The sequence below is a fragment of the Trachymyrmex cornetzi genome, unplaced genomic scaffold, assembly GCF_001594075.2.
Source record: "Trachymyrmex cornetzi isolate Tcor2-1 unplaced genomic scaffold, Tcor1.1 scaffold983, whole genome shotgun sequence".
In the NCBI taxonomy this organism is placed as follows: domain Eukaryota; kingdom Metazoa; phylum Arthropoda; class Insecta; order Hymenoptera; family Formicidae; genus Trachymyrmex; species Trachymyrmex cornetzi.
In genome coordinates, this window is record NW_017300337.1 from 196,368 (window position 1) to 207,319 (window position 10,952).

At 30.9% G+C, this 10,952-nt stretch overlaps 1 protein-coding gene across 3 annotated transcripts in view; it reads left to right on the forward strand.

Moving 5' to 3' along the window:
- The window catches only part of LOC108770023 (serine/threonine-protein kinase SIK3), a 122,031-nt gene that overhangs the window by 52,784 nt on the left and 58,295 nt on the right, over positions 1–10,952 (forward strand). For all 3 annotated transcript variants that reach the window (XM_018521311.1, XM_018521313.1, XM_018521314.1), the window contains exon 5: positions 8,407–8,527. In XM_018521311.1, coding sequence (XP_018376813.1) covers positions 8,407–8,527 — 121 coding nt within the window. The remainder of the gene's footprint in view (positions 1–8,406; positions 8,528–10,952) is intronic.

The following is a 10,952-nucleotide window of genomic DNA, read 5'->3' on the forward strand; positions in this document are numbered from 1 at the left end:
GGTGAATACGGCGGGTGGGGCAGAATTTCCCACTTCACTCCTTCCAAGTATTTCTTGACCGGTTTTGCAACATGTGACATAGCGTTGTCACGTAGCAGAATCAGCTTATCGTGCCTATAATTCCCATTCCTATTGTTTTTGTTTCAAAGCTTAGTTCAAACAAATCGCTTCGAACGAATATCAACTACTGGGCTCAAAAGCTTGAACACACACCTTTCAAATACATGTATTGCCGTTTTATCAAACACACAAGCAGTGCTACTAACGACATCTCTCTAATGGGCGGAAACTTATTCCCATACCTAATATTATTTTCGCCTCTGACAACCGGCGTAGTGGTTTATTGCCTCTTATTTGATTTTTGTTTTTATATTATTATGTTAATCTCGCTGCCCCTGTCAATTAATGCTACCATTTCATGTCCGTTGATTGTGATGTGCTTCTTCATACTGTGGGAGTTTTTGACTTATTTGACTACATAAGAACTTTTAGTCGTCATCTTGATCGGCTTACTCGTCTTTTGCCCGGTACTCGTGCGTTTTGGTTATAGACAGTCCGCCGATATATACCTGAATTGATTACAATTGAAGCATTTTTTACCTTTTTCTTTATTTTGGGAACTGTCGGACTTGTGTACTCGTACACTACGTCCACAATTGAAACATCGCTCTTTTTTCATTTCGACTGTGTTCTTCGTTGCTGTCTTAGCCGATTTTACCTCGTTAGTTTTTTCTTAGCTTTATCCTTTGTTGTGGCTTGTGGGGCGGTCACATACTTCGTGTATATCCTTAATTTAATTTTCAGCTCTTTTAACGTACGTACGCCATAGAGAACCATTTTGTTGACATCGTCGTCGTTAATGCCTGGAATCACATAGTCAATTATTGATTCTTCGGAAATATCTCCGTAGCAATTTCCGATACGGCATAGAGATATTGCTGAATACTCTCCTGCTGTTTTTGTTTCCTCTTCGTCAATTCTTTGTGTAACTCAGCACTCGTTTCCTTTTTCCGAAACTTGTTTAGTAAACATTTTTTGAGGGTAAATTTTTCGATCAGGTACCCTCCCCCCCCTAATGACCTTGATCTATGTTGTCAAGCTCATGATCCTGAATGACCTTCAACAAGTTTTAGTCGTCGCTCGTTATTCATTAAAAAGTTATGAACAAAAAAAGTTTAACTATTATATATAACACGAGAATTCCTCCTGCTTTAAAATATGTTTGATAGTCGTGCATTGTAGGGGACCCTCCCCTAATGATCTTGACCTTGACATATGTTGTCAAGGTCATGACCCTTTTTTCACATAAATAATTCCATAAAGAATCAATATTGTACTGTACTGATTATTTTCTCCGCGAATATATATACTGACTTTGAAGACAGAATACGAACTACTTTGCAAGTATTTATGTTCTAAACGTGTACCTCTATTAACTGTATGGACGATGCAAATTAGACCGTGCTTTGTTTGGAAAGTTATGTTTTGTATACACTAACAGAAGATATACCGTATGTTCAAAAATTTTGTTGCAATAAGACGTTATATTTTTAAACGTCTTTGTTAATAATCAAATATATTTTAAAGCAGGGAATTCTCGTGTTATATAGTTGAACTTTTTTTTGTTTATAACTTTTTAACGAATAACGGGCGACGGGTAAAACTTGTTGGAGGTCACTCAGGGTCATGACCTTGACAACATATGTCATTAGGGGGGAGGTCTCCTGATCGAGAAATTTACCTTTTTGAATTCTAATCAACGTTCAGTGTGTCTGTGACATTGTGGAAATTTAGCTGCTGTTCCTTTAATCGCTTTTCGACCATAAACTGTTCTCTCTAATTTGTTGAGATTTGTCATCCGCACAATATCTTCGAAGTCGGACAGCCACTTCTTAATGGGATAATTGTCGTCAGCTGTGAACGTTGGTATCAATGCTTCCACATCTCTTGGTCGTATGATGCAACCCGTCGTTCGTTAATCTCGTCATATTCTTGTTTAAAATGTTCACGTCGTAAATAATCTTTTTGTCGTATTTCTTTATTGCGGTATCCATCTTCATTTATGCGTCGTGCGTTATGATCGCGGTGTCGAAATTCGGCATGAAGGCGGTTTACTTCATTGGTAAGTTGTATCTCATTACTGTAACGCTGTGTCTCATCTTCTGGATAGTGAGAAAACTGAATTCGTTGTTGCCTTACGTTCTTACGTCGGAGGTCGTCCTCTCTGTGTTGTTCGTCGTTACTTTGTGGTAAAACAGATTGCTGTTGCACATCTCGCTTGTGTCGTCGTGATTCCTGTCGTGCCTCGTCATTCGACATTGTTACGGCGTCTGAATTCGTCGTGGGCTTCGTTTCTATTTTGCCATCGTCGCCATTGGCGTTATCGTCATTTATGCTGCTATATTCGTCGTTATCCTTGTCTTCGCTTTCTTCCTCGTCAAACTTGAGTTGACTTAATTTGGTTAACCGCATGCATAAGCGCTCTGCTAATTTTTCTTTGGATCCGGCTACTTCGAACTGAAACCATGTACACAGCTTAACTAACTTTTCGACTGTAAAGGTATCAGTTACAAAATTTAACCTAGCTTCTTATTCCTCATCGTCGTCAAAATAAAATCCTTTGAATGCGCGAACGTCTTTGCGATTCGTTTTCGGATTACCATTCTCACCGTAGAACAAAAAATATAAAGCGTTAATATCTTTCAGCTTTGTGTAATTACTTAGCTTGTTCGGGAGTATCTCTCCAAGAGTTAGCTCGGCCATTCTTCTCATCGTCCTTTCGTCGTTGTTTGTCGTCGATTATGCGTCGTAGGTTAGTTCGCGGATTTTTCGATTCCTTCACTTTTCAGATACTCGTTCAATCCCGGCTGAGCCCCCAATTTGTAGGCATTAACGTATGTTTAGTAAATATTGATTTATTTGAACCAAGAATATTAAAGTGAAGTTAAAAGATTACATAGAATGCTCGTTAATAATACACGCGGTCAGTCCTTGTTCGTTTTCTAGTTCTGCCCTCTATCTCTGCCTCAGCGCTATCTTCCGATCCCACATATATCGTAATTCAGAGTGAATTATTTAAGCATTAAAGATCTAGCTTTGACCGTTATGGCCATTACTTCCATTTGTTATTGTTGAATTTTTAAATGTACGGTCTAATAAGATTTTTATTGTTCTTATTGTTTATATTGCGTTGCTTAAAAGAAAAATGTTTCCATACATACACTAATTATTGCGAAGAATATTACTAAGGCCTCGGTAGTCTAAAGGCTTATGACGCTCGTACGGAATACACGAGATCCAGATTCGACTCCCGGCCGAGGAAATATTTTCCGCAATAAATTTACAGTTTTTCAGCATATTAACATCTTTCTAATAGGATGCCTGATTGAGCATCAAATTATTAAAATTGCTTATCAATTTAATTCGTGATATTATTACAGTAGTTTAAGGAGGTTTTCGCGTTTGATGAAATATAAGACAAGATCTATAATATACATGTAACACAAAAGTTAATAATATCAATAATATCTAGAAAAAATTTCATTGATTTTTACCGTACCATTTTGATGATATTTAATTATAAATTTATAGAATTTTACATTACAAGTTAAAGGTATAACCTTATTCTGTAATTATTCTCTTTTTAATTGATACACTTGCGTATAAGACAGCAATTTAAAAATCGTTATAATTATAAAGTAAACACTTAGTTTGTTTTCGTAAAGTTTTATTTAAATTTCATTTGACCATACAGTTTACAAGAAATTTATATTCTTTAATGAAAAAAGCTAGAATATATGTCAAATGGACGATGCGTGTACATTAAATGAGTATCTTACAACTTTTATTTTGTCATTTTGAAAATATTTAGTAACATAAAATTAACAATAATTATGTATAATGGCATAAGATATTGTTAGTAATCTTTTTATTCCATTATTTTAATTATTTTACGTATTATTATGAATAAACTGTCTATTGACTAGGAAGTAGCGCGAGAACCTCCTTAATTGCGCTATCCGAAAAACCAATTCGGTGAGCAGTTTGAATGACTACAAATATGATATATATACATGTACATATATAGTATATGTAGTAATTCAGATTGAATTATTTAAGCATTAAAGATTTATTTTTGACCGTTATGGCCATTACTTCTATTTCTTATTGTTGAATTTTCAAATGTACAGTTCAGTAAGATTCTTATTGTTCTTATTGTGTATACATTCTATTTTTGAAAAAAAAAGGCAATTACACCACTCGATAGAGCAACGTTTCAGTTTAAAGAATCTGTTTTTTTTAAATTGCAATACGATTTTTAATGAAGTTATGAGCAATTAAAGTCAGAATGCTCCTTTTTCCTTAACTCGTGAATAACTCAAGAACAAAAATTGTAGGAACATTTTTAAAAAACGATTTTGTAGGGAAAACTCTTCAAGTTTTTACGATAAATAGTCGAAAATTTTCGCAAATTTTTTTGACACGTAACAATCTACGAAGGAAGAATAGAAACTTCTCTTCTCTTTTAGCTCGTAGTTTTCTATATGTAAAAGTTACTAAATTCACATAAACCCAAAAATTACAGTAACCTTTTGAAAGTAGACAGGGTTGCCACAGACATGGAAAAGTTAGGGAAATTGAAATTGGTCATGGAAACTGGGAAAAATCAGGGGAAAATGTAAAAAAGTCTGGAATTTCAAAATTTGCTCACAATTTCCTTAAATTGCTTCTATTCTAAATAATTGTTATAATTTTTTAAATATTATATCTGACATTTATAGTTAAAAATTTGCACACTTTAAACGATTTTAACAAAATGATTTAAATTTATATTTTATTCAGTATTTTTATTTGATCCCTCTTTTTCGTTGTAATTGCATTCTTTTTTTCAAAACTAATTAATTTTTTACTGGCTTAAATTTGCACCCAAAATTTTATTAGGGTAACTCCGACAAATACGCCGCGCTGGGATTTACGCCGCAGAAGTCAGAAAAAATAGAAGGAGTGGGGGTAATTTTCCCGCAACTACTCTGTTACATGCCTTTATGTTATATTGATTTATAATTTCAGCTTCTTACCGTTAATATTCATGAAATTATTGTGAGTTGAATCGATTTGTCACTGTAATAAGTAACGCCATCATAAATTATAATCTACATAAAATGATTACTGTAGGACGTGTAAAAGATTTAGTGGTTATTTCGTGATACATATGTGTAGTGGAATTGTAAAGTATGTTGTGTAGCAAAATACAAGTGCTTTGCTTTCGTATTCTTTGTTTAGTTTGATGTCTTGTATATCCCACTTGTTTGGGATATACGGTATTTTTAGCGAGTGGTGGGATTTATGCCCAAAGCATACAAAGTGCGCAGATTGAATTCAGTACACTAAATGCAATAAACGCATATGAAATATGTATCTCATGTCATAACACTTGTAATATATGTAGGAAGATAGTAATTATTATTTATTACTTCATATAAGTTATTGTGTGTCATTATACGTCTTATTTATATGCATTATTTGTAAATTTTTCATGAGCCGTACATACTCCCTCTCCTTCTATGAGTAGTCATATATCCCACCCCTATGGGATATATAGCAAAAATGCAAGGGTTTCGAAAAGTTTATTTTTTAATATGGAAAATAAATATTTCGGATTTCTAATATTTTTTTCATAATAGTGTAGACAATACAAGGTTTTTACTAATATAATTCGTTTACTATAAACATAGTAAATAATACTTAGTAAATTAAGCTTTTGATAGGTGCGGTGTATATACCGGAATTACCCTATGCTTAATACTAAGCTTTTTTTGCGTTTCTAATAATATAGCTTTCCTACAATCCTTGAGTCTAAATGTTAAAATTTACATATTTTATATTAATCATGGAAAATTTTTCTACTGGATTACTTTTTTTTTGACCATCCAAAGTAGAATTAAATTTTATATTAATTATAGTAATAGTTTTAATAATATATAAATGCTAAAGATAATAAATTTTTCACAATTCCATATATTAATTCAATATCTGAAAAATTTACACCTATTATCAACATGTTTAACTGTAGATTGGCCTTTACTATTCCAAACACTTTGAAGGACTTAATAAAAAGAGGAAAGGATCAGCTGGAACCTATGAATAATCAAAATGTGGTTTACAAAATTTCTTGTGAGAATTGTGATGTTAGTTATGTAGGGCAAACGAAGAGACAGTTAAAAACTAGACTGCAGAAGCACGTTTCAGATATTAATAAAAAAATCTAAATTTCCATCTGTGATTTCTAATTATCGTATCGAGGAGAATCATAATTTTAAATGGGATAAGGTGGATGTATATTGGATATCGAGCCTTCATATAATAAGAAATTGATATCTGAAATGGTGCATATAAAAAGGCACGCAAAATAACACGGACTCATTGCCTGAAATATATACTGGCATTATACAGTCTCTTTCCTCTTCCTAGCGTTCTCCTGTCTCCCCCTTCTTGTCATCATTGGTTCCCGTTTTGTGTTTTCCTTCCCGACATTACATTATCCGATATCGTCGAAATCACTTGTTCGTTGTTATTTCATTTGCAAATTTGCTCCAATTTTTAAAGTAATAACTATTTGTTACCACGATATGGATCACCACGTTTTACGTTCATTTTCATTTATACACGCTTAACATACTATTCAATAAGGTACAGTTTTATATATATTGTTAATTTTACACGTTTAGCATTAATTCTCCTTTGTTATCGGTTACTTTTAAACTATTACTGCCGAGAATCAACGATGAGTTGGTCTATTTTATGTTATTAACTTTGTGGCCACGATGTGGATCTCCATCTTTTTGCGTTTTTATTCATAATTCTCGACTTCTTTTCTAATAAGATTATTACGGTTTTACTGCCGAGAATTTTCAAAGATGTCTAATTTATTAACTGGCAACATTATAACACAGGACATGAAGAATACTGTTAACTACATAAATTACCGATAATAATTTAGTTACTATAACATTGAAAATGACCCGGTGTCGAAACGTATATAATTATTTTTATGTGTTAAATTAAAATTTTTTGTTATATTACTGGCTCTTAGCCCTTCATTTATTCTAAATTGTTTTCCATTTTCATCTGGAAAATCTGGAAAAGTCAGGGAATTTTAAAATTCATTTTCTGTAGCAACCCTGAGAGATTCCAAGCTTTAAAACCTTTTTTCTAAATTTAAATTTTGCTCATTTTTGATGAAGATATTGTATACATAATTTTGAACTAACAAAATATCGCAGAACTTTACCTTCAACCCAGTACGTAAGGAATTTAGATAAAGATAGTGATCATTAGATAGATACTAATAATTATTATAAAAGTATATCTATATAGCACATTATTTAAATAAAATTTTAATTAACGAAACAGCATTTTAAAATAAACTACCTTTCTTTTCTTTTTAACTCAAGGGAAATATTATATATATGAAATATTATACCCATTGCGATCATTGGACTGTTTCTAATTGTCTAAGTTAGAAATTTCATAAAAAAATAATATTCACGTTAAAAAAAAATTTTTAATTTGAAAAATGTTAATAAGTTAAAATTAATATGTTTTTAATTCTAACATAACTGATTAAAGTTAAAAGTTAACTGATTTAAAATTAACTAAGTTAAATTAAAAGTTAAATGCTTATTGACTTTTTAACTTTATTTCTTAACTTTTAATTTATTAATTAGTTACTACCAAACCTTGGTCTTTTAGAGAATTTATGATGAGGGGCTGTGTAAATATTGATGGAAATTAAAGTTTTCTTAGCATCTATATATAATATTTTTCCTTTTATTTCAACCGTTGATTAACAGTAGCCGGATTTAGATGTAGTTTATATAAAACATTCTTCATGATTCTTTCACCATGCATTAATTTTATTGACTAAGAAATTTTGGTATCTGACAGTCATGAACAAAGAATTACAGGAGTTATGAATTCTGTGCAATTGGAGAAATCATGATTGTCGTTGTGATTAATTTTTGTGAAGAACTAGCTCTTCACACGAAGCTATTATAATGTAGAAGAGGACAAATCATGTATAATCAATGGTTGCAATAAGAATTTGTAGTTTTTAATTCAGTAGTATGTGATAAAAAAAACACACAATGAAAACGCGAGTGTTTTTATGACATGTTATATTAAATTACAATACATGACCTAATAGGAGATCGAAATGTTTATATATTTGTTATATTGTACTAAATAACTATATTATATAAAGATTGTTTGTCACATTGAGAACTATTGGAGGTTTTTATGCTGCTTTTATTAAATTGTTTATTTCATGGTTCAAAGAGTATATGTAAACTAAATTCAAAATAATATATGCAAACTTGTATAATATAAATAACATTTTTATTTTAGATTGCGAAAAATTGATTAGACACATGTTGGTGGTAGAACCAGAGCGACGTTTAAGTATTTCTCAAATCTTAGCGCATTCATGGATGAGTGAAGATGGCGTAATAGAATTAGAACCTGGAGGGTATGTAATGTGATATGAATTATATATTGTAGTATATTTTAATAATATAAACAATTTTCAAAATAAAAGCAATAATTTGAATATAATTACGTTAAAAATTTGGTTAACTATTGAATTGTGATTGAAGAGTTGTCTCACGACGATATAGTTATTATATTTGATACCTTACGCTAATACATAAATTTTCATTTAGTATTAATGATTGCATAAACGATTGCATAAACGATTATTTATTTAAAAATTGTTTAATTATATAAGCAGGAATAATAATACGATTAAATTGATTTTTTAATAATTATGATTTTATTATTATGTTTTTACTTTATGAAGGGAATCTTTAAAATATCTTTATTATTATCTATCATATAATTCAATGAACTGCATAACATTTACTTGTTTAATCGTATTTATTAATTTAATCATATTTATAAATTTTTCTATGAACGGTAATGATAAATGATAAAATAATTGATTTGTTTATTAACAATAATTGTGTATGTTTATAATTTTTTTTATATTTATTTAAATTTTTTGATTATAAGAAAGCTTCAAATTTGTTAATACGAGTCACGAGGATAATTCATTTATTGAATTATCCAGTTACTTAGATACGAATATTCAAATTATCTGAAAGGTTCAAATCTCATATTTGAAAAATGAAATCTATCTAGCAATAAGTCTGCAAAGGACTCCGCACAAATCTTATGTTAAAATGGATCCCAGTCGAATTGGCTAAAATTTTACTATAATATAATTCATGATGTGCTGATTAAAAGTTCTCATAGGCAGGAGATCCAAAAATGGACAGTTTTCAAGATATTGGAAATTAAATGTTGGAATTTAGTCATATTTCCAATATTTGACATCCAATATCTCGAAAACTGTCCATTTTTGGACCTTGTGTTCATGAGGACTTTTGATCAGGACATCATGATCTACATTATAGTAAAATTTCAGCCAATTCGACTGGGATTCATTTTACATAAGATTTGTGCAGTTATTTGTTAATTTAGATCCAAATTATCTGATACAAGAAATAGAATAGAAATCAAATTGCTAAATTAACGAGAATTTAATTACTTTTTATGTTTTGTTGATTTTAATAAAGCGTTTTTTAGCGCTTTATCAATATAATAATAGCGGAAAATATTATTCAATAAATATGTCGATGGAGGGAGCATGCCCCAATGACCTTGACATATGTTATCAAGGTCATGATAACATTTTCCTGAGTGTCCTTCAACAAGTTTTAGCCGTCGCTTATTATTCGTTAAAAAGTTATTAACAAAAAAAGTTTAAAAAATGATGTCTTATTTCTGCCACGTATAATATTAAAAACTATCTTATATCCTCCCTTGCGTACGTAATGGCTTCCCACGCGAAGCGAGGTCCATCTCCCCATTCTCTCTCTGCCTAGGGACGCACGACTTTCCATACGGAGCGTGGTCCACTCCATGATGTAAGAAGACAACGTATACCATTCCCGAAGTTGCGTAGTGGTCCAAAGTAACGTCTGCTTTTCGACCAATTAGAGTTCGCCCCATATGCTAAAAAATATCGTGGCTTCTTCCATACATACATGCAGCGTAACTATAAAAGATAGGTTGGTGAAGCCAATTAAAATTGAAAAAAAAAAAAAAAGGAAGATAGATTGGATCATATTAGTATTGCTTATTTAGTTCGCAGAAATGCCAGCGTGTTGTGTAAAATATTGTACTAATCGCACGTCTTACAAGAAAACGAAAAATGTTAAATTTTTTCGATTTTTTAAGGACAAAATTATTCATCGGCAATAGCTTCAAGCCAGTTGAAGTACAGAAATAGATATAAAAGTTGATGCGGGTAAAGTTGATATAACTAATTAATCATTTGTTAGTTTGCAATATGTATATATACACTACGGATAATGAATTTTTTAAAACAATTAAAAGCACTTTAGATTACAAACTTTGAACGTCAAAATATTTTTTTAATTTTGTGTTGAATAATATAAAATAATACACATGTATTATACACATAATATAGAATAATATAGAATAATATACATATATTATAATATATTAACATACAATAATGGTCATGAAAATAGAGCCATGTATATAAAAATTTAAAGAATAGTTATTTTACCCATCTATTTTCACTTGCCGAAATGTTATTTATTGTATAGTAGCAACAATTCATATCAACTAAAAAACATAATTTATGACATGTAACGATAACTCCGTAAACAGAGTAAAAAGCCTTAAGGGGATGCTGGAGCGACGGTCGAAGTTAATCAAGGTCGATATTACAGGTTTTCATTTCCAATGTATAAGATGCTTACGCTCTCTGGGTTAACATGATCATGCAGGAAATTCGATCGATTAATTATCGATATTTTTATTCCGTTTCCTACATTACCATCTTGCTCAGGGACGAAAACATG